General features: G+C 37.7%; 2 protein-coding genes across 2 annotated transcripts in view; both read right to left on the bottom strand.

The window, feature by feature from the left end:
- The window catches only part of LOC128220576 (allatostatin-A receptor-like), a 137,691-nt gene that overhangs the window by 48,162 nt on the left and 63,639 nt on the right, over positions 1–25,890 (bottom strand). The gene's annotated exons all lie outside the window — the stretch shown is intronic.
- LOC128213655 (protein rtoA-like) lies at positions 15,755–16,828 on the bottom strand. The gene has a single exon (XM_052919652.1). The coding sequence runs from the start codon at positions 16,826–16,828 to the stop codon at positions 15,755–15,757; it is 1,074 nt and encodes a 357-aa protein (XP_052775612.1).

The raw sequence follows: 25,890 nt of genomic DNA, 5'->3' as shown, positions 1-25,890 counted from the left end.
ACATATAGTAAAAATAACTGTGGTCTCACGCCATCTGCTGATGGTGTTTTAAGTGTACAATATGGTGCGTCTTTATGGTGACGCTTGGAAGGGTCTATAATGGTGACCCTTGGACTTGATAGGAACGACAGGTTTTCAACTACCGCGTCTCCTGCCTTTAACATTAGCCGTGTAAGTTTAATGCCATCTTTCAAAATTAAATTAAATAAATCTGTGGACATAACGGGTTTCTTTTTGTTTACTTTTAAGCTTTGGTACCCCAAAAGCAGTTCCCGCGCACACATGCTGCTAAGTGAAGGTGGGTCCCGTCTTTTTATACTGGCGTCCGTCGATAATTTTTTCTTTCAAATAAGTAGAAGTTTGTACTGGAATACGATTACGTTGGTGAACCCACGTGACTTATGGGTAAAGTGCACGACCAAAAAGGAAAACACAAGGTCTCGATTCAATTAGATTTTTAAAGAATCTTTCTTAATGCTGGGATTTTTTTTATTATATAAAGACATTACTACCCGCAATAAAGAGCACTTTCCATGGTGATATAGAACTTTCTCTTAAATCTTAAAAAAAATGAAAATTTTGATGAACTGATTTCTCGGAGTTATAAATTCCGGCTAAGTACACGGCTCCTGACAAGTATATTACTAAACATAGGGTTAGCCGTAAGTAATTCATACAACTATTATATTTTCAGTAAGTGTTATACAATTTGGAGGTTTCAGAGGCTATGGTTTTTTTCTTATGTTTATGTAAAAGGAAAAAAAAAATAGCAAAAAATGATAAAAAGCACGGACAAAATCTTTGTCAGAACCCGGAGGAATCGGCTGGCCGCGCTTTTTCTTCTTTTCAAAACAAATATACCAATCTTGCAATAGTACGGTAAAGAGGAGCCATTACCCAATACGCATTGTCTAGATCTTTTTATCCTCCGCCTCCTCCGCCTTGAAAAGGTGAGGGGATATAGTTATGGTAGGCGCGATTCCGTGCGTGCGTGTGTGCGTGCGTCCGTCCGTCCGTCCGTCCGTCCCACATTCATTTCTTTGCATCTTCTCTTACATTTCTCATGCGATTTCTACCAAACTTTCACAGATTGATGATCATAAAGTGAAGCAGCGCATATTGTCAGACTTTTCCGATTCAACCATTTTTGAAAGAGTTATTGCCCTTTGCTTATTTTACATTTAAAATTGGTTTCTTCGCAACTTCTCTTACGTTTTTCATGCGATTTCCACCAAACTTTCACAGATTGATGATCATAACGTGAAGCAGCGCATATTGTCGGGCTTTCCTGATTTGACCATTTTTGAAAGAGTTAATGCCATTTGCTTATTTTACATTTAAAATTGGTTTCTTCGCAACTCCTCTTACGTTTTTCATGTGATTTCTACCAAATTTTCATAGAGTGAATATCATAAAGTAAAGCAGGGCATATTGTGGGGCTTTTCCAATTCGACTATTTTTGAAAGAGTTTTTGCCCTTTGCTTATTTTACATTTAAAATTGGTTTCTTCGCTACTGCTCTTACGTTTTTCATGCGATTTCTACCAAACTTTCACAGATTGATTATCATAAAGTGAATAACGCATATTGTCAGGCTTTCCCGATTCGACCATTTTTGAAAGAGTTGTTGCCCTATCTTTATTTTACATATAAAATTGGTTTCTTCGCAACTCCTCTTACGTTTATGACTATATAGTGACGCAGCGCATATTGTCAGGCTTTTGCAATTTGACCTTTTTTGAAAGAGTTATTGCCCTTTCTTAATTTTATGCATTTCTTATGTTCCTGAGAAACTACCCTTACCCTTTCGTTACAAAAAATGCCCCCATGAGGCGGGGGATATAGCTGTCTGTGACCGCTCTTGTTTAATTTAGAATGGGTCTTTACCCGGCAGGCCGCGATATTTAACAAGACGCTTCTTAGCAGTATGAAATGCTATATTGCCTATAAAATCACATTTTACTACACGTACATGCGGGAGAAGTGGGAAATTTGGATAGGCTTATAGTAAAATGAACACCTTTGCAAGTTGTAAACTTTACAGGTAAATGCATGGGGAAATTGTGATTTTGCAGCCATGCTGCCACAACTAATAAAACGCTTCCCGTAAGTTTGGGCGTCAGACGAATCGCTTCAGAATATATAACGCGTGATACGGATAGAGTGATCCAACCCTACCTGCATGTGCGAAAGGCTATAACTAACAAACTTGCTGAATAACGTCTACGATATATACATCCGTGCCGGAAAACAAGATTGATAATTTTTCTTGCATACCTTGGACCTACTATACTTATAAAATAAAATCATGATGCGCAATCATTTGAAATAATTTGAAATTACAGTTTCCAGTAGCGGTCGCATGAGCGGAAACACATGTTCAGTTTGAAACAATAAAAATATATTTCATGTGTTTCCGGCTGCGCCATTCAACATAAAAACGTAATCAACCTCCTAGTGCACAAGTTATTATTAAATTAAACATACGAGTAGTATTATCTTTACAATTGCATAATCGAACTTTTCGAATCACGAGTTTGTGCTTTACGGTTATTGCATAACCAACCTGTCAAAAAATATGATTGATTATTCATTCCCTGCATCCTGGACATGATTGTGCAACTGTTTTTTCTACGTTTCTTAATGTAAAGATCACTGTAAATAAGAAAAAAGACCACCAATAAATCACCCACGAGTTCTATGCATGTTTACCCTATCAATATAATGCAATGTCGACATTTACATTACTTTTCACTTTTCGTAATCACTGCTCATGTTTTTAAGTATGCACAAACTTGTAAGTACACATTGATGTGCGATATCTCTAACAACCTTTTAAGACTTCCTGTAAATCACATACTATAACGTGTTCTGTATAAAAGGGGTCTCCAGTTGAAGAACAATGGATGTCAAGCCTTGTATTCCTTCCAGATCATAATGCCAAAGAATGTACTTCTTTTAATCTTGTGAGATTAAGGAACGTCCTTGCCTGAATGTATATCAAAGAACGAAAAATGCACAAACGTTCAGCAAATGGGCGAAAAATCGCCAAATGGCGAGTCGAAAATACGACGGATACTCATTTTGAATTTTCGTGTTCCCAATTGACGCATTTCGCCTCGACATGTGGTGGGCTTTCAACACCTACACATATAAGTACTTATAATATATAAATGCACACACGTGTACACATTTACATTTACATACACATTTACATTTCCATGTACATAAACACACATGAACACATTTACATGTATATACACAACATGTTCACATTTACATTTACATACACATTCAAATGTACATACACATTTACATGCACATACACAAACATGTACACATTTACATGTACAAACACATAAACATACACATGTACAAACACATACATATTCATATGTACATACACAAACATGTCCACATTTACATGTCGAGGGGTGAAAGCGAAAAGGTTCTATCTGCTTCTTTATTTAATGTCACTTAGAACCTTTTCGCTTTCAACCCTCGATGTACAAACACATACACATACACAAACATGAACACATTTACATGTACAAGCACATTCACATACACATGTACATACACATACATATGCATATGTACATGCACAGACATGTACACATTTACATGTACAAACACATACACATACACATTCATATGTACATACATGTACACAATCAAATGCACGAACACAAAAACATGTACACAATCACATGTACAATTTTCCAAAACTTTCTGCTTTGGTTCAGGATTCGATCATTCTTATTTTCTTTAAGACAACCAGACAGATTTGTTGTCAGAATAAGAACTGCTTAATCGGTCCAATTTGAGTTTCACGAAGTTTAGTCTTTAAAGATAAGTGTTTCTTTCAGTAAAGATATACCCGTGGGAAATTTATATTGTTATTAAGCCAACTTCCCTGGCATGTATTAAACGCTGTGTTTAGAAACTCGTCTCCGCGAACGCCACTGTAAAAGGTTTTCATGTTTAAATAAGTTGTCTGTACATATTTGTTATATTAAAATACTGCTGAACGTTTGGTTAACCCGTTTTGATATATTTCCAGTATATATTGGAGTACATTTTGACAATCTACAAAAAAAAATGGAGCGAACGCATTACGGCCGCAGGCCGAGCAAGCTCGCCCTTGTTTTGGTCATATACTTTTATTTTCTCCATAATGCTATAAAATGCAAAACTAGCAGTGTATAAATAAACAACGTACACGTTTACCTCATGAGAATATGCAGTTAAATAAATGTATAAACAACATTCACACTTATATAATTTAATTTCGAGTCTCCGTGGCCCAGTGGTTAAGCGTCCGCCTACGGAGCGGGAGGTCGTGGGTTCGATCCCTGGCCGCGTCATACCGAAAGACGTTAAAAATTGGTACAAGTAGCTCCCTTGCCAGGCGCTTGGCATTTAAAGGGTAGTGCTTGGAAAAGTGGTGTACTCAGTACTGGTTTAACCCAGGAAAGTTGTACCCCGTGTATCGGTGCTTTACACCGAGCACGTAAAAGAACCAAGGGGTCTCTTCGAAAAGAGCTAGGGTATCGCACCCGGACTTCCTTGTATCCATAAACTCCCTCTTCAGCGTGTTGTCCCTTCAGCAAAAAAAACAAAACAACTGGACCCCGTTGGAAATAAGTGCTTGCACTTTCACGGGTTATCCTTGACCGCAAGGTCTAAAAAATACACATACATACATATATTGGAATTACACGAACATTGGTATAACCAGGCTATTGTCTGTTTCATATTGCTTTATCAATAGTTACTTAACTGTACAAGTATAGCATTATGCACAATTAAGAGACCAATATTATATATATATATATATATATGTATGTATGTATGTATGTATACTTGAAGACAATATCTACATTGCATGCATTTCCTTGATACGAAAACGATATATTTTGATAAATTTGCTTAATGAATATATTTAGATACAGATCTACAGATTTACAGATATCAAATATAAAAATTCGTAGCGCACATAAGAGAAGAAGAAGAATGATAGTTTATTTGGATTTAAACATACAGTTCATCATCCATCAACATGATCATACATATAACAATAGTCAATATACCATTTAGTATTACATTTAGAATACATTACAAACATATCAAATATATACTATTACTAAGGAGAACATGCATCAAAACATATTATCAAAGGAAATATTATACTTGTATCAATGATAACAAATATTCAATTTATGAGCATATAGCATAGTTTTAAGTCTTATTTTTATGAAACATACATGATACAAAAAAGCAATATCAACGAAACAACAACAACACATCATTGAGTTAACAAATTAGTTCGTATTTTACGCGCACAATTTATGAAAGTCACTATTTTCTGAATTAGTGTCTCATTTCTTGTGTTTATCAACTCTAAAAAAAATTATCATGTTAGGTCTTTCAATATAATATTTGGGTAAATATCGCTTGCGTATAACTTTATATTTATTACAAATGCACAAGAAGTGATACTCCTCTTCTATGTCCACAGTATCACATAGTTCACAGTATCTTTAATTTCTGTCAATGCGATTTCTTCCATATCGCCCAGTTTCGATTCTTAGACTGTGACATGATATTCTCATTTGTGTAAATAATTTTAACAAATAGTGGGGAATATTACTATTAAGATAAATTTCGTATTCAAAGCTAACCTTAATTTCCTTATACACATTTAATACTGAATTTTTCATTATATCATCTCTCCAGTTTTGCATATAACAATCATATAATCTTTGTTTAAAGCTTAGTAAAAATATATCTTTATCAACTAAATATGGCATAAGAATAACTAGCTCCTGTACATAACGGAAGTGTGTTGAGTGCTACCATATAATTGTCAAAAAGTAATGAGTATAGTAATCTGTCACGTATCACAGGGCTATCTGCTGTATATTTCGCATAAAATCACAAAGAAACACTACTGTGCCCCACTGAGAGTAACTAGACCATTAATCATACAACTTAACAATATGATTCCTAAAAATTAGGCTTGTGTGGTTTGAACAAGGGAAAAACACTAATATATAAAGTGCGTATATTACAAAGGTTAAAGTTGAACACCAATGGGTCTGTCATTATCAATTGGTACGGGTACACTAAATGATCTAGTCGTTTATGCCATAATCGAGCTACCCCACCTTTACCTGCCCACTTGATGTTTTTTTTACCCATAAGTCTTAATCACATTTAGCATACAAATTGTAATTTATACTTAATGCAGTTTATAAATTTAAATAATGTGGGTATAGCCAATGTTCTGATGCTCTTATGTCATTGGAACACAAATCGTCAAATCCGCTCTTATGTCATTGGAACACAAATCGTCAAATCCGCTCTTATGTCATTGGAACACAAATCGTCAAATCCGCTCTTATGTCATTGGAACACAAATCGTCAAATCCTCTCTTATGTCATTGGAACACAAATCGTCAAATCCTCTCGTATGTCATTGGAACACAAATTGTCAAATCCTCTCTTATGTCATTGGTACAGAAATCGTCAAATCCTCTCTTATTTCATTGGAACAGAAATCGTCAAATCCGCTCTTATGTCATTGGAACAGAAATCGTCAAATCCGCTCTTATGTCATTAGAACACAAATCGTCAAATCCGCTCTTATGTCATTGGAACACAAATCGTCAAATCCTCTCTTATGTCATTGGAACACAAATCGTCAAATCCTGTCTTATGTCATTGGAACACAAATAAGTTTCCCCGTCAAATCTGCTCTTATGACATTGGAACAGAAATCGTCAAATCCGCTCTTATGTCATTGGAACACAAATCGTCAAATCCGCTCTTATGTCATTGGAACACAAACCGTCAAATCCTCTTTTATGTCATTGGAACACAAATCGTCAAATTCTCTTTTATGTCATTGGAACACAAATCGTCAAATCCGCTCTTATGTCATTGGAACACAAATCGTCAAATCCTCTCTTATGTCATTGGAACACAAATCGTCAAATCCTCTCTTATGTCATTGGAACACAAACCGTCAAATCCTCTCTTATGTCATTGGAACACAAATCGTCAAATCCTCTCTTATGTCATTGGAACACAAATCGTCAAATCCGCTCTTATGTCATTGGAACATAAATCGTCAAATCCTCTCTTATGTCATTTGAACACAAATCGTCAAATCCTCTCTTATGTCATTGGAACACAAATCGTCAAATCCGCTCTTATGTCATTGGAACACAAATCGTCAAATCCTCTCTTATGTCATTTGAACACAAATCATCAAATCCTCACTTATGTCATTGGAACACAAATAAGTTTCACCGCTAAATCTGCTCTTATGTCATTGGAACACAAATAAGTTTCACCGTAAAATCTGATCTTATGTCATTGGAACACAAATAAGTTTCACCGTCAAATCTGCTCTTATGTCATTGGAACACAAATAAGTTTCACCGTAAAATCTGCTCTTATGTCATTGGAACACAAATAAGTTTCACCGTCAAATCTGCTCTTATGTCATTGGAACACAAATAAGTTTCCCCGTCAAATCTGCTCTTATGTCATTGGAACACAAATAAGTTTCACCGTAAAATCTGATCTTATGTCATTGGAACAGAAATAAGTTTCACCGTCAAATCCGCTCTTATGTCATTTGAACACAAATAAGTTTCACCGTCAAATGAATGGACGTTTGTCAATTTTCGCGACTTTGTGAATATGTCATAATAGCAAATACAATGGTATTGATGTTTGGTTTTGCTTGATTGGTTGTACTTTATAAAGTGCATACTAAAGCAAATATTTTTAAATGCTTAATTTTTATTTAAATATTGTCACATCAATATTTCAATTGTGTACTGAATAGTTGTCAATACGATTTGAAGCTGTTTACATTTCTGGTTCATGATGTAAACTTAAACTGCCTCCAGACAGCGCACCCTTTACTGTCAATTATAGTTATCTTATGCATGCGCAGAGGACAGAGCTATCTACGAAAATTAAATGACTGTACCAAGTCACGAAGACCGACAAATTGCAAAACTTCTCTTATGTCATGGGAACACAAATAAGTTTCACCGTCAAATCTGCTCTTATGTCATTGAAACACAAATAAGTTTCACCGTCAAATTTGCTCTAATGTCATTGGAACACAAATTAGTTTCACCGTCGAATCTGCTCTTATGTCATTTGAACACAAATAAGTTTCACCGTCAAATCTGCTCTTATGTCATTGGAACACAAATAAGTTTCACCGTCAAATCTGCTCTTATGTCATTTGAACACAAATAAGTTTCACCGTCAAATCTGCTCTTATGTCATTGGAACACAAATAAGTTTCACCGTCAAATCTGATCTTATGTCATTGGAACACAAATAAGTTTCACCGTCAAATCTGCTCTTATGTCATTGGAACACAAATAAATTTCACCGTCAAAACTGCTCTAATGTCATTGGAACACAAATAAGTTTCACCGTAAAATCTGCTCTTATGTCATTGGAACACAAATAAGTTTCACCGTAAAATCTGCTCTTATGTCATTGGGACACAAATAAGTTTCACCGTCAAATCTGCTCTTATGTCATGGGAACACAAATAAGTTTCACCGTCAAATCTGCTCTTATGTCATTGAAACACAAATAAGTTTCACCGTCAAATCTGCTCTTATGTCATTGGAACACAAATTAGTTTCACCGTCGAATCTGCTCTTATGTCATTTGAACACAAATAAGTTTCACCGTCAAATCTGCTCTTATGTCATTTGAACACAAATAAGTTTCACCGTCAAATCTGCTCTTATGTCATTGGAACACAAATAAGTTTCACCGTCAAATCTGATCTTATGTCATTGGAACACAAATAAGTTTCACCGTAAAATCTGATCTTATGTCATTGGAACACAAATACGTTTCACTGTCAAATCGGTTCTTATGTCATTGGAACACAGATAAGTTTCACCGTCAAATCTGCTCTTATGTCATTGGAACACAAATTAGTTTCACCGTCAAATCTGCTCTTATGTTATTGGAACACAAATAAGAGCTGCCACCAAAACTACTGTATGAAAACATTTCATGTTGTTGTTATTTGGAATATATAAAGGTCTGTCCGTGCTTATTGGCAGCATTATGGCTTAACCCCGCCGTGGCGCCATCATGACATCACTACACCCTTTATCCGAGCGCAGGGCAAGTCGGCTACTAGTATAGATCGCCTCAATCTCCCACAACAGACCTAAATTTCTCGAAATCTTATGAATAACAGGCTTGAGTAATCTTATATCATTTACCCAAATATGTAAAAGTAAATTTGTCAATAGTTGCTCATGATAATCCTATATATAACTTATCTTAAATGTCTTAAAACTCCTTAAAATGAAAATATAACACAACATATACCAATATTATCTTGATCCTGATATAAGGGACGTAAGAATGTGCGAGAAATGGGGACCCGAAGCTGACATTTTTTCCACAATGCTTAGCCCATCAGATCAGTCTACATAAGTTTCTTGTACAATCCAGTCGATTGAAATATCTGCAAGCTAAAAATACACTGATTACTAGATGATTATGATCCCGGGGAAAGTTACAATTAAGAACGGTTTTAAAATAACTTAGATAAGTCATCTGTATTGTAAGAAATATATAACTCGTTAATCATTATCAATTTTTATTTGAGTGTACCAGAGCTTGCATAACCAATGCAGCGAAGTAGACCAATTTGATCTAGCATATTTAGTGAGTATTTCAAATGACAAATCATTCAGGTTTAAAAACGGAACGCAGCCCATATGCAGATTGTGCATATAGCCATGATCTGATTCAGAACAATTGGTATTAAATTGAATGACATTTCTTTGTAGCAGCACATGTTAAATTGTTGTTCTTTTATCTGCAAGGAATTTCTTGTACATTCACATTATTCTGAAATACGTTTTGGTTTAGTGAGCCAGATAGAACAAACACCAGTGTAATGCCAGGTATAATTGGCGTCTCAATTTCTTCAATGTCCTTGGAAATGCATCGAAGCCGGCTCAAGCATACGATTTTGCAATGTTAGCCGAAATCGATTTTGGAGGTACCACAAGCGAAGCTAATTCAAGCACACGCATTTTTCTCTGTAAAAAGAAATAGCTTATTACACATTTTCAGACTGTGGTAATTTAAAGATGAGAATAGTAATAATCATAATTTTGTATTTGTTTTGGGTTTTTGAAGAAAGGAATGAAAGCGAAACTGCATTAACTGGTCAGGTGCTAAGTAAGATGTCAGGCTACACGATATAATTTGCGTGTCAGATATCGAGTGAGCCGTGATGCTACAGTCTATCATTAGTGTGTCAGTTGCCAAGTGAGCATGGATGCTACATGCTATAGTTGCTGTATCAGATGTCAAGTGAGCCAGGATGCTACATGCTATAGTTGCTGTATCAGATGTCAAGTGACCATGAAAACTGCTTGAGATCGCTGCTGTATCAGATGTCAAGTGACCATGGGAACTGCTTGAGATCGCTGCTGTATCAGATGTCAAGTGACCATGGGAACTGCTTGAGATCGCTGCTCTATCAGTTGTCAAGTGACCATGGGAACTGCTTGAGATCGCTGCTGTATCAGATGTCAAGTGACCATGGTAACTGCTTGAGATCGCTGCTCTATTAGTTGTCAAGTGACCATGGGAACTGCTTGAGATCGCTGCTGTATCAGATGTCAAGTGACCATGGGAACTGCTTGAGATCGCTGCTGTATCATATGTCAAGTGACCATGGGAACTGCTTGAGATCGCTGCTGTATCAGATGTCAAGTGACCATGGTAACTGCTTGAGATCGTTGCTGTATCAGTTGTCAAGTGACCATGGGAACTGCTTGAGATCGCTGCTCTATCAGTTGTCAAGTGACCATGGGAACTCATTGAGATCGCTGCTGTATCAGATGTCAAGTGACCATGGTAACTGCTTGAGATCGCTGCTGTATCATATGTCAAGTGACCATGGGAACTGCTTGAGATCGCTGCTGTATCAGATGTCAAGTGACCATGGTAACTGCTTGAGATCGTTGCTGTAACAGATGTCAAGTGACCATGGGAACTGCTTGAGATCGCTGCTGTATCAGATGTCAAGTTACCATGGGAACTGCTTGAGATCGCTGCTGTATCAGATGTCAAGTGACCATGGGAACTGCTTGAGATCGCTGCTGTATCAGATGTCAAGTGACCATGGTAACTGCTTGAGATCGTTGCTGTATCATATGTCAAGTGACCATGGGAACTGCTTGAGATCGCTGCTCTATCAGTTGTCAAGTGACCATGGGAACTGCATGAGATCGCTGCTCTATCAGATGTCAAGTGACCATGGGAACTGCATGATATTGCTGCTGAATCAGATGTCAAGTGACCATGGGAACTGCTTGAGATCGCTGCTGTATCAGATGTCGAGTGACAACGGTAACTGCATGATATTGCTGCTGTATCATACGTCAAGTGACCATGATAACTGCATGAGATCGCTGCTCTATCAGTTGTCAAGTGACCATGGTAACTGCATGGGATCGTTGCTGTATCAGATGTCTAGTGACGATGGGAACTGCTTGAGATCGTTGCTGTATCAGTTGTTAAGTGACCATGGTAACTGCATAAGATTGCTGCTCCATCAGTTGTCAAGTGACCATGGTAACTGCATGGGATCGTTGCTGTATCAGATGTCAAGTGACCATGGGAACTGCTTCAGATCGTTGCTGTATTAGTTGTTATGTGAGCATGGGAACTGCATGAGATCGCTGCTCTATCAGTTGTTAAGTGACCATGGGAAGTGCATGAGATCGTTGCTGCATCAGATGTCAAGTGACCATGGGAACTGCATGATATCGTTGCTGTATCAGTTGTCGAGTAAGCCCTAATGTTTCATGCCATCATTGCTGTATCAGATGTCAAGTGTTTTAGGCAACTTTTTAATATCATTCCCTGTGTCAGATGTCGATTGAGCCACTGTACTACTAGCTCTCATTGCTGTTGCAAAAAACGCCATATGAAGTCAAGTAGCCAATTCCAAACGAAAAAGAACTCATACCATTACGTAAACCAAATCCGTTACTCTAAGAATCGGAACGTATATTCCTTCGGAATTACAGAAAAGTCATCTAATAGATGAGATTTATGACTTTTCCGTAGAATAATTCGATCAAGAATTGTCAGACATTTGGAGTGTACATCAAACCTTATCTGTGAATTAATTGAGATTGAGGAAAAAGGTTCTGCCAAACTAATACATCAAAATAAATGCAATGCAATAAGAAATCTTCTTATTTTGAAACAGTGTTATTGAGTATTTTGTGACATTTATCCTAAAGAATATTACATATGCCATTTAGCAAATAATGGCCAAAACAAAATTAGCATTGTCCCGTTTACCGATAAACTTCCGTAAAATGGTACATTCAAACTATTTATGACAGCAACGCGTCTTGTTATACAATATAAACAGTTCATCATTCTAAAAGTGATCAGTGTGTTTTTGTGTTTTGAAAATATTTTTTAACAATGGAATAATGTTTGATTGAGTGTTTCTATCGATTTTTAATTATGTCAATCTTGGTAGTAATGACTTATATAGCATGTAAGTCTTGGTTGTAATGGTATATATAACATGTTAGTCTTGGTGGTAATCATATATATAACATGCTAGTCTTGGTTGTAATGATATATATATAACTTGTAAGTCTTGGTGGTAATGATATATATAACATGCTAATCTTGGTTGTAATGATATATATAACATGTTAGTCTTGGTTGTAATGATATATATAGCATGTTAGTCTTGGTTGTAATGATATATATAACATGTTAGTCTTGGTTGTAATGATATATATAACATGTTAGTCTTGGTTGTAATGATATGTATAGCATGTAAGTCTTGGTTGTAATGATATATATAACATGTAAGTCTTGGTTGTAATGGTATATATATAACTTGTAAGTCTTGGTGGTAATTGTATATATTACATGTAAGTCTTGGTGGTAATTGTATATATAACATATAAGTCTTGGTGGAAATGGTATATATATAACTTGTAAGTCTTGGTGGTAATTGTATATATAACATGTTAGTCTTGGTTGTAATGATATATATAACATGTAAGTCTTGGTTGTAATGGTATATATATAACTTGTAAGTCTTGGTGGTAATTGTATATATTACATATAAGTCTTGGTGGAAATGGTATATATATAACTTGTAAGTCTTGGTGGTAATTGTATATATAACATGTAAGTCTTGGTGGAAATGGTATATATATAACATGTAAGTCTTGGTGGTAATTGTATATATAACATGTTAGTCTTGGTTGTAATGATATATATAACATGTAAGTCTTGGTTGTAATGGTATATATATAACTTGTAAGTCTTGGTGGTAATTGTATATATTACATGTAAGTCTTGGTGGTAATGGTATATATATAACTTGTAAGTCTTGGTGGTAATTGTATATATTACATGTAAGTCTTGGTGGTAATGGTATATATATAACTTGTAAGTCTTGGTGGTAATTGTATATATTACATATAAGTCTTGGTGGAAATGGTATATATAACATGTTAGTCTTGGTGGTAATTGTATATATAACATGTTAGTCTTGGTGGCATGTAGCATGTTATACTTTAAAACCTACGTGTGTATCAATCAATGATATGGGTCTTTTCATCAAACTTGGATATTCAAGCTTAAGTTGCATTCAGTTCACCTACAAGTTCGGCTTGGATTGTATAAAAACACGAAATTTAAAGAAAATATGTTTCTATGAACATTTTGACCACTATAAATGTTCCCTTTTCACTGAGTTAGATGAATGATTCTTTGATGTTTAATGTACCTTGTATTGTTATGACCATAGTATAAGGACTGTTTTGATAATTGAGCTTCCAAAATAACAATCGTGACCAGACGAATGGTTGTGCGATTTAGACACGGTCCGCTCACGACTAAACGAATGGGTGTGCGATAGACACGGTTCGGTCACGACCAGACGAATAGTTATGCGATAAAGACACGGTTCGGTCACGACCAGACGGATGGGTGTGCGATATACACACGGTTCATTTACGACCAGACGAATGGTTGTGCGATATAGACACGGTCCGCTCACGACCAGACGAATGGGTGTGCGATATATACACGGTCCGCTCACGACTAGACGAATGGGTGTGCGATATATACACGGTCCGCTCACGACCAGACGAATGGGTGTGCGATATATACACGGTCCGCTCACGACCAGACGAATGGGTGTGCGATATAGACACGGTCCGCTCACGACCAGACGAATGGGTGTGCGATATAGACACGGTCCGCTCACGACTAGACGAATGGGTGTGCGATATAGACACGGTCCGCTCACGACCAGACGAATGGGTGTGCGATATAGACACGGTCCGCTCACGACTAGACGAATGGGTGTGCGATATAGACACGGTTCGGTCACAACCACTCGAATGGGTGTGCGATAAAGACACGGTTCGGTCACGACCAGACGAATGGTTGTGCGATAAAGACATGGTTCGGTCACGATCACTCGAAAGCGTGTGCGATATAGACACGGTTCGGTCACGACCAGAGGAATGGTTGTGCGATGAAGACACTGTTCGGTCTCGACCAGACGGATGGGTGGGCGATATACACACGGTTCATTCACGACCAGACGAATGGGTGTGCGATATATACACGGTTCAATCACAACCAGACGAATGGGTGGGCGATATAGACACGGTTCGGTCACAACCACTCGAATAGGTGTGCGATATAGACACGGTTCGGTCACGACTAGACGAATGGTTGTGCGATAAAGACACGGTTCGGTCGCGATCACTCGAATGGGTGTGCGATATAGACACGGTTCGGTCATGACCAGAGGAAAGGTTGTGCGATAAAGACACGGTTCGGTCACGACCAGACGAATGGGTGTGCGATATATACACGGTTAGGTCACGATCAGACGAATGGTTGTGCGATAAAGACACGGTTCGGTCACGACCAGACGAATGGTTGTGCGATAAAGACACGGTTCGGTCACGATCACTCGAATGCGTGTGCGATATAGACACGGTTCGGTCCCGACCAGACGAATGGTTGTGCGATAAAGACACTGTTCGGTCACGACCAGACGGATGGGTGGGCGATATACACACGGTTCATTCACGACCAGACGAATGGGTGTGCGATATATACACGGTTCGATCACAACAAGACGAATGGGTGGGCGATATAGACACGGTTCGGTCACGACCAGAGGAATGGTTGTGCGATAAAGACACGGTTCGGTCACGACCAGACGAATGGGTGTGCGATATATACACGGTTCGGTCACGACCAGACGAATGGGAGTGCGATAAAGATACGTTCGGTCACGACCAGACGAATGGGTGTGCGTTATATACACGGTTCGCTCACGACCAGACGAATGGGTGGGCGACAAAGACACAGTTCGGTCACAACAAGACGGATGGGTGGGCGATATACACACGGTTCGTTCACAAATCAGACACGGTCCAGTCGCGATCAGACGATTGGGGGCCCGATTAAGACACGGTACAATCGCGCTCAGATGATTCGGAGCCCGATTTAGACACGGTACAGTGACGATCAGAGGCTTGGGTGCCTGATTTATACACGGTACAGTCACGATCAGACGATTGGGTGCCTGATTAAGACACGGTACAGTCATGATCACACGATTGGGTGCCCAAATAAAACACGGTACAGTCGCGATCAGACTAGTGGATGCCTGATTTAGACACGGTACAGTCACGATCAGACGATTGGGTGCCTGATTTATACACGGTAAAGTCGCGATCAGACGATTGGATGCCTGATTTAGACACGGTACAGTCACGATCAGACGATTTGGTGCCTGATTTAGACACGGTACAGTCGCCATAAGACGATTGGGAGCCCGATTTAGACACGGCACAGTCGCGATTAGACGATTGGGTGCCTGATTTTGACACGGCACAGTCGCGACAAGACGATTGGGAGCCTGATTTTGACACGGCACAGTCACGACAAGACGATTGGGAGCCCGATTTTGACACTTTACAGTCGCGATTAGACGATTGGGAGCCTGATTTAGACACGGTACAGTCGCAACAAGACGATTGGGAGCCCGATTTTGACACTGTACAGTCGCGATTAGACGATTGGGAGCCTGATTTTGACACGGCACAGTCGCGATCAGACGATTGGATGCCTGATTTAGACACGGTACAGTCACGATCAGACGATTTGGTGCCTGATTTAGACACGGTACAGTCGCCATAAGACGATTGGGAGCCCGATTTAGACACGGCACAGTCGCGATTAGACGATTGGGTGCCTGATTTTGACACGGCACAGTCGCGACAAGACGATTGGGAGCCTGATTTTGACACGGCACAGTCGCGACAAGACGATTGGGAGCCCGATTTTGACACTGTACAGTCGCGATTAGACGATTGGGAGCCTGATTTAGACACGGTAAAGTCGCAACAAGACGATTGGGAGCCCGATTTTGACACTGTACAGTCGCGATTAGACGATTGGGAGCCTGATTTTGACACGGCACAGTCGCGACAAGACGATTGGGTGCCTGATTTTGACACGGCACAGTCGCGACAAGACGATTGGGAGCCTGATTTTGACACGGCACAGTCGCGACAAGACGATTGGGTGCCTGATTTTGACACTGTACAGTCGCGATAAGACGATTGGGAGCCCGATTTTGACACTGTACAGTCGCGATTAGACGATTGGGAGCCTGATTTTGACACGGAACAGTCGCGACAAGACGATTGGGTGCCTGATTTTGACATGGCACAGTCGCGACAAGACGATTGGGAGCCCGATTTTGACACTGTACAGTCGCGATTAGACGATTGGGAGCCTGATTTAGACACGGTACAGTCGCGATAAGACGAATGGGTACCTGATTTTGACACGGTACAGTCGCAATAAGACGATTGGGTGCTTGATTTTGACACGGTACAGTCGCGATAAGACGATTGGGAGCCTGATTTTGACACGGAAGAATCTCGATTAGACGATTGGGTGCCCGATTTTGACACGGTACAGTCGCGATAAGACGATTGGGTGCTTGATTAAGACACGGTACAGTCGCGATAAGACGATTGGAAGCCCGATTAAAACACGGTACAGTCGCGATAAGACGATTGGGAGCCCGATTAAGACACGGTACAGTCGCGATAAGACAAATGGGGGCCCAAATCAGACCAGGTACATGAAATAATCGTGGCCACATGTAAAATAGATATGTATTTGAATTGAAATATATATTTCATATGCACTATTTTATAAAAACGTACAATTACAAATTAAATAACTGTTTAAATGAGTTATTTTATATCACACATAATAATCATAATGCCTTTAATCTTGTTTTCAGTGTAATTAATTTGCAGAAACGGGAACGTTGAACTGAACGAAAAGCCAGTAAAAAACAACAACAAATTAGATTACACGTATTAGAACTTTTTACTCACTGATCCATTTGATAAGAACAGACGTCACTGTGTTCAGAAAAATATGCACTTTTAATAGGGTGAGATTATCAGTATTATTTCAACACCAATTAATTACATTACGTTCCGCTTCATTAGTTCAGCCATTTGTTTCAGGAATGCGAACTAACTCTTTTTATAACACCTTTTCAATTTTTATTATTTCGAATCATATTTGTTTTAAAGTTATTAAAATAAATTTGTAACGCTTTTTTAATTTGGCGAAAACATGATATGAAACGGGATAAATGAAGGATAATTTAAATTTCCCCGATAATTTAAATTTCTCCGAAAAGCTTTACCGCCTTTAAAGATCTACACCGAACAAACTGAGACGCAACATATGCAAACCTATTGAATCGACGCCAAGTGAATACGTGTAGGTACTCAACTTCATTGTACGTACTCACCGGTGATGAACAAAAAAGTCGCGTGACCACAAATGCAAACGCAAGTAGTATTTTGGCTCGATTGATCGTCAATCCAGGTAAGTTTCTTATCGATATTTTTGTTATACGCGAGAGTTCGTTAAAGTGACATAGCGCAGAAAAGAATGCATTGTTTTGTCTTTCGATCGGTGTATTGGTCACCATTCATGTCTGCATAGTTTCCAAGAACACTTCGATACAAATAGTGTCAAGAAATGCAAATGCACGTAGCTAGTGTTTAAATGTCATAGCTTTAGACAAAAATCCACATTGTGTTCAAATATATTCCTTTTAATTGTTCAGTAGTGGTTTTATTTGTTTTATGAACACTTTGTGCGATACAATTTGTACAAAAATGCATTTTCTGAAGTATTTTTATTTTGGCAAACGCACGGAGGCATTTTTATGAGGCAAACGTACGTAGTCTACCTAAAATGGCCAACGGACGTAGGCATTTCATAATAAGGAGTTAACGTATATGTCGTTAGCCTTGAAAAGTAAGTGTGTGTTTTTTATTTCTTCTATTTCTGATATCCATTACTACTGCGGAAATATTTTTTTAATCTATTTATCATTTTTATAAATATAATGCCTACGATCATAAACATTATGGAAAGGGAAACGCTTAATGTAGTTTTACTAAGCTAGATAAGCCATCATTTTAAGATTTTGATAAGCGTGTGTTTGCATGAGACATTTTTTGTATGAAAATGCCTTTACAGATTATATTCTATTAACAAATGCAAACTGTGTAATGTAATTTGCAAAGTAAATCAAGTGGCGCTTAATTAACGAATGCCATTGTCTGTTTCAGTGATGTCACTTGATAACCGCGTCTGTGGGAGTGTGTTGAAAACGGCATCGGGGCTGAAATTGCATGAACGCCACCATGACGGTGTAGGAACTTTTACATGCTGTCGGAAACATTTTACACCACGGAGAGCATGACGCGGCATATGTAAGTGTATACTATAATATCATTTTTGTTTAATGTTATTATAGTAGTATTCTAAAATTAAGCAATTATCTACCAGTCACAAGCTTAGGCGTTTTCATTTAATGTTGCAATTACAAGTATTTTAAATTGAAATACAAATAGATAAACTTTTTAATGGCATATATGTGTTTATACAGGTGCACCACACATCGATCCGATAAGCAGTTTCTGTGCCCGAAATGTATGCAGGAGTTCACCACAAGGACGGCCCTGAACAGGCATTGGCGAGGATTAGGTGGCACAGCACATTACACGTGCGACATGTGTGGAATTTCAATGAAAGAGGAAATAGACCTAAGATCATATTGACGGCCACACTGGCGAGAAATCATGCAAGTGCGCTGAATGTGGGAACTGTTATTGACATAGAAGTAGCTTGTGCAACCACAGGGCATTTAAATACACCAAAAACATCACAATTTATATTATAAGTATATTCCATAGCCGAGAGTGCAAGGTTCATCCCTACCCGAGCATAGGGTGTTTTGCGGAAATGAGGTTTACCGAGTTTACGCAGAACACCCTGCGGGAGGGTTGAGATGAACCTATCTTACACGAGATGCTTTTTCTCCCACCTCAGTTAAACAAAAAAAAGGTTAGATTTTATTTCGCTGGAACTTCTTTGTGCGTAGTGAAAATAATGTGCGTATAGATATGTACGTAGTCATAAATATGCGCGCAGTGATTCAGATTATGTAAATAATCAAATCGTTTTAAATAGTTCTGAAAAGAGGACAACATTGTTTCTTGAATGGAGCGCAAAAACTTTTCTATGGTGCCTTTTGAAGCGAGACATAATTCATTTTGGTTTTTAAAATAACCACGAGACAAGGTTTCCATGATGCTACAGACGACAATCGTCAACAAGGGAGGTAATTGTGTGATCACAATAACAAATGAGTTCCATACGGGAACTTGTTTTATCTTTTCCCTTGGGCAAGAGAAGAATTTCCAGCACGACCAAATTTTTAGGTCTACTTATCTGAGGTAGAATCTCAAGCAGATCATAATAAAAGTGTTGTTTCGGTATGTAATTTAATTACTTATCTGTGATTTTATCTGATTATCTGTGATCGCTTTTATTGTCATATGTTTTATTCAATGAATAGCTGCAACAAACAGAAATATGTCTCCCATTTACCACGATGTCACGACATAGTTCATGTGATTTAATGTTTCTTGAAACTTATTTGTATGCATGTACATTGCCTTTTGTGCACTTGCCTTTTTGTGTAAAACTAATATAAAATATACAGTTATTGAATAAATGAAGAACATTTCCATCATGATTTTGTCTTTATTTCTGCAAAATAGCGCTTATAAGTACAGTTGACAGAATATTTTCTTTGAAATAAACATTGTTCCGGGTAGAGCAATACATTGTCATTGTAACATCACAATGTTATGGTTATCATTATCATAATATCTGTAATTAACAATTATCATGATAGTATTATCATCACATAACATGAATGATGGTAAAATAAAAGGTTCATCAAACATGTTTAAAATATGTTAAAATTAAACGTTTATCCCCATGCGATCTGTTACGAGCATCTTAGAATTGTTGCGTCTGCTCGTTCCAAGCGCACACCAAGGGTGTAATAATACCAATAACAATAAGTAAAAAAAATGAAAAGCTATCATTGTTTTAAGTCTTCAATCGAAGAAAAATATTGCCTTCCGACGTAGCATTTATGACGCAATTTATCACGTTGTAACATTTAACAAGCACTGTTTAGATGCATAGTTATTGGACTCTCTGTATACCACCAAACCGGATGTGAGTTTGTTCGTGAACTCATATTACCCGCAACACTCCCGCATAATATCGTGCCAATGTTTGTTACGTATCATAACTTTGTACAACTTTCTTTACAATGGATATGTAATAATTAAACTGATGAATATCTTCTATATCTTGAACACGTTTTTAGTTTTTAAAGGCTGACGACATATACGTTAACTCCTTATTATAAGATGCCTAAGTCCGTTGGCCATTTTAGGTAGACTACTTATGTTTGCCTCATGAAAATGCGAACGTGCGTTTGCCAACTTTAAAGTACTTCAAAAAATGCATTTTTGTACAAATTGCATCGCACAAAATATTCATAAAACAAATAAAAACCATTATTGAGCAATTAAAAAGAATACATTTGAACACAATGTGGATTTTTGTTAAAAGCTATGACATTTAAACACTAGCTACGTGCGTTTGCATTTCTGGACACTATTTGTATTGAAGTGTTCTTGGGAACTATGCAGACATGAATGGTGACCAATACACTGATCGAAAGACAAAACAATGCATTCTTTTCTGCGCTATGTCACTTTAACGAACTCTCGCGTATAACAAAAATATCGATAAGAAACTTACCTGGATCAATCGAGCCAAAATACTACTTGCATTTGCATTTGTGGTCACGTGACTTTTTTATTCATCACCGGTGGTACTTGAAACACTAAATTCTACAATCAATTATTCGCTATTTTCCAATTGATATTCAGTTCTCCGAGGAAAATTTTTGTCCGTTTGTATACGATGGAAAAAAGCAAATCATTTACATAACTAACAAAAAAATTATCCCCATCAATCTCATTTCGATTTCTGCTAACGTATCCAATTAAAAGTACTATAAAAATCCGTTTTTGGAGCAATGTTGTTATATGACAGCACAATAAACTGTCTGAGAGGAATTAAACTTTCCTCACAGTCTATAGCACCTGTCTCGACAATAGATCATATAAGACATGTCCTGATTCTGTAAAAATAATGCTTTAAGCGCAGTTTGTGATACAGCGGACGCACGACGCAAAGTTGGCTGGAAGAAAAAAATATCAAGACTGAACTGGAATGGCGTAGAAATATCCTAAAGCTTTGTAATGCCGTCGGATGACACATCATGTTTATTCTCATCCAGATAGGCGTGTAGATCAATGTTAACAGCCAGACAAAGGCTTAAAATTTGTAATTTAAGCCTTTGCATCAAAATCAGTGTACTTGAATATTTTAGTTGGCAGGAATCTATACGAGCTCAAAAACACACAGTTTCCTATTATATAACATTCACGCACTCGTAGCGGTCACACCTACACATCTTGATGGATTGTAAAAAAGAACACAAACACAAAGGAAGCCACACAAACTCAAACGACAAAAATGTTTCATCAAATAAAAGTCGACAATGAAGCTTCAGTCGATCGTAGAATGATCCTCTATATGTTTGAGTCTAATGCCGATGTTTGTACAGTATTGGCCGCGTGCTCAATGGTTGCCAGGAGAGGAATCACGTGCGCAGTGGTTGCAAGGAGAGGAATCAACGAGGTATAATTTATTTCTTTTTTTTCTTCATATAGTATCTTAATGATTTACTTCCAAGAACAACGAGTATGTTTTCAAACGGCCATTTCTTTAAAAGTAATTCTACTGCCTTTAAAGGGATTAGACACCAGATGAAACAACTGCAAGAATAAAAAGAAAATAGTAAAAAATAGCATAAAATTGACGTAATCTTAATTATTGATGTGACACATCGCCTACGACAGATGTATCTTTCGAAGTTTTTACATGTACGTGAAGTTAGCAACCTAGCGGCCTAGCGGCGTGAAGTTGGCGGCCAGCGGCCTAGCGGAGTGTAGTTAGCGGACTAGCGGCGTGAAGTTTGCGGCCAAGCGGCCTAGTGGCCTATTTTTTCTCTATTTCAAAGCAATTGTTCATGCGTTTTCTTGGAAAACAATGTTTTTTATTCATACATTAACAAAGCGGCCTTAAATTATTTCTATTCAGAGCATTTTATATGCATTTATTCTAAAACGATCATAAATTAACTGTTTAAATGCACAAATTATCAATCTGAAAACATTTTCCCCCAAAAAGTCGATCAAGCACTTCAGCGGCCTAGTGGCCTAGCGGCGTGAAGTTAGCGGCCTGGCTGCCTAGCGGCCTAGAATGGTATCCTAATTCAAAGCATGTATTCATGCCTGTTCTTCTAAAACAATGATATAGTTACTGTTTTTATGCACAAATTATCACTCTGAAGCGATTTTCATAGCCTTTTGAAAAAAGTCGATCAAGCCTTCAGCGGCCTAGTGGCCTAGCGGCGTGAAGTTAGCGGCCTGGCTGCCTAGCGGCCTAGAATGGTATCCTAATTCAAAGCATGTATTCATGCCTGTTCTTCTAAAACAATGATATAGTTACTGTTTTTATGCACAAATTATCACTCTGAAGCGATTTTCATAGCCTTTTGAAAAAAGTCGATCAAGCCTTCAGCGGCCTAGCAGCCTAGCGGCGTGAGGTAAGCGGTCTGGTGACCTAGCGGCCTAGCGGCCTTAACTTGTTTTTCTATTTCAAAGTATTTCTTCTAAAACAATGATATATTTACTGTTTTATTCACAAATTATCACTCTAAAGCAATTATCAACATTTTTTTTTAAAACGATCAAGCAGTCAGCTATTTCATAGCATGTGTACATGCCTGTTTTTTCTAAAACAATGATATATTTACTGTTTTTATGCACAAATCATCGCTCTGAGCGGATTTTCAACTTTTCAATACTTGACTTTCACATGCTAAATATACACCCTATAAACTGGGAAACCATTATGCGTTTTTTTTTCAAACGGGTCAACTCAGCTTACAAAATTATCTTGCTTTGAGGAAAAACTGTATTTGCAGATTTTGGAACCATCTTGTGTCTAGTCCCTTTAATTCAACCAGTGAGTGATACTAAACATTTTATCAAACGTTAGCGAAGGACATACAATTTGACCGTCTCCGTGGCCTAGTGGTTAAAGCGTCCGTCAACGGAGCGGGGGTCGTGGGGCTCGATCCCTGGCCGCGTCAAACACAAGGACGTTATAAGTTGGTTCAAGTAGCTTCCTTGCCTGGCACATTGCAAAAATCGTTCTTTCATGCCTTGAGTGTATACATGTATCATTGTTTCTTGCCTGACGGCATTCTAAATTTTTCACAATGTGTTAAGAAGAAATAGACAGGCAGATGACCATTCATCGCATTTTTTTCGAAAGGATACTGAAAACGTCGAAAATATATTTTTGCACTAGTACAAGCGCTTAAAGTAACTTCCCTTTGTAGAGAATAAACCACGATTTCTGATTTCTTCAGGCGTTTGTTTCACTGTTTGTCTCTAAAATGCAATAGCTGAAGGGCATTTGAGTAAAACTGGACACTACAGTGAAATCCGGTCAGTTTGAGTAACATACCTTTTTTTGATTATCAAAGGCATTATATTTATTTTCATATGTGTTGTTTATCTTATTATATGTATTGGTATAAATCGACATATTAGAGACAAACAATGAGTCAGATGCCTGTGGTCAATAGCACTCGTTTTAATAGCGTCGAAGGCATATTTGGCCCTCTCCAAAACGGATGACACATCAACGTGATATGACAGACATTGCTGTATAGACCACATTTTCCATGCGGTAGTTCAAAATATTATTGGCCAACTGCAAAATACTGTCCCTTGTAGCATCTTTTATCGGCAGAATTTCCGGGATTGATGTTGATCCATTTATGACGGTGTTATGGGTGTAGGTTAAAATGCAATGCTTTCAGTAGATGCAGAAAATGCGACCCATATAAGTGTTAAAAATATTCAGCCGAAATATAAATACACAGCATACACAAATCACAACACCTAATTACTATGACAGAATTAGAACAAAGAGAAATAACTGCAAAGCATATAACTCGTTAAACTCCGAATATGTACGGAAACAAATGAGTATGCATACAGCGCCCTCTGTTTTCATAATTCGTTATGCCTGTTTCTTTGCAACCGCATTATTGCTAGTTCATTTTATAACCGCTTAAGTGCTTTTATAACCGTATATCGGAAATCGCAACTGCAGATCGACATAAAAAAAATTAACTTTTGGCGAATTAATGCGCGCACGGGCGTATAAACCCCGAGTGGAATATGGAAACAAATGGAAACACATATACTCCAGCAGCCTCTTCTCAAGGTGACACTGTGTTCATGTTTGATAAGAAGGGTGTTCGGTGTGCACACTTAAACGTATGTCATTTGCTTCCGAAACTTGAGGAAATTAAATACCACCTTTGTCAATCGTATTCGCCAAATATATTAGGTTTATGTGAAACTTTTTTACACGCAGATATCAATGACAATATGCTGCAAGTTAAGAATTACACGTTTGAAAGGAAAGACCGAGAACATAAAAAGGGAGGGGGTATTCTTGTTTACGTGAACAATAATATACAGTACCGTAGACGTCTAGATCTCGAGGTAAATGACATTGAATCGATTTGGCTTGAAATTAATGGTCTATATTGCAAATCGTTCTTAATCAATTTCATTTATCGACCTCCGAACTCCCAACAAAAATGGATTGACTTATATGATAAGCAGTTAGAAATAGCTGATAGTTCTAATATTGGGTTTCATTTAATTGGAGATTTTAATATCAATTATTCGCCGGAAAGTGGCAAATATAACAACACTAAATGGGCAGATCTTACCACGAAGTATGGCTTGGAACAATTAATCAAATCACCAACAAGAATTTCAAAAAATAACTCTACTATAATAGATCATTTATATACGAATATGAGTAATCATGTAACTGAATGGTGTGTGTCTCACTTATCACTAAGTGACCACTTTCCCGTTTGTTTCACACATTCTATTACAGACAAATTACCAAAATTGGCCCCTAATAGCCATACAGTTATACAATATAGATCTTTTAAGAAATTTGAAAAAGAAGCTTTTCAGGCAGAATTGATGTTTTCAGGACTGGATGAAATAGACTCATTGTCAAATTCCAATGATGCACTGAAAAGATTTTATGAAATTCTAAATGGCATTTTATCTAAACATGCCCCAGTCAAAGATAAACGTGTGAAACGCGAGAATCAGCCTGATTGGTTTACTGAGGAAAT

Source organism: Mya arenaria, chromosome 2 (assembly GCF_026914265.1).
Source record: "Mya arenaria isolate MELC-2E11 chromosome 2, ASM2691426v1".
NCBI lineage: Eukaryota > Metazoa > Mollusca > Bivalvia > Myida > Myidae > Mya > Mya arenaria.
This window is presented reverse-complemented; position numbering and strand designations above follow the sequence as displayed.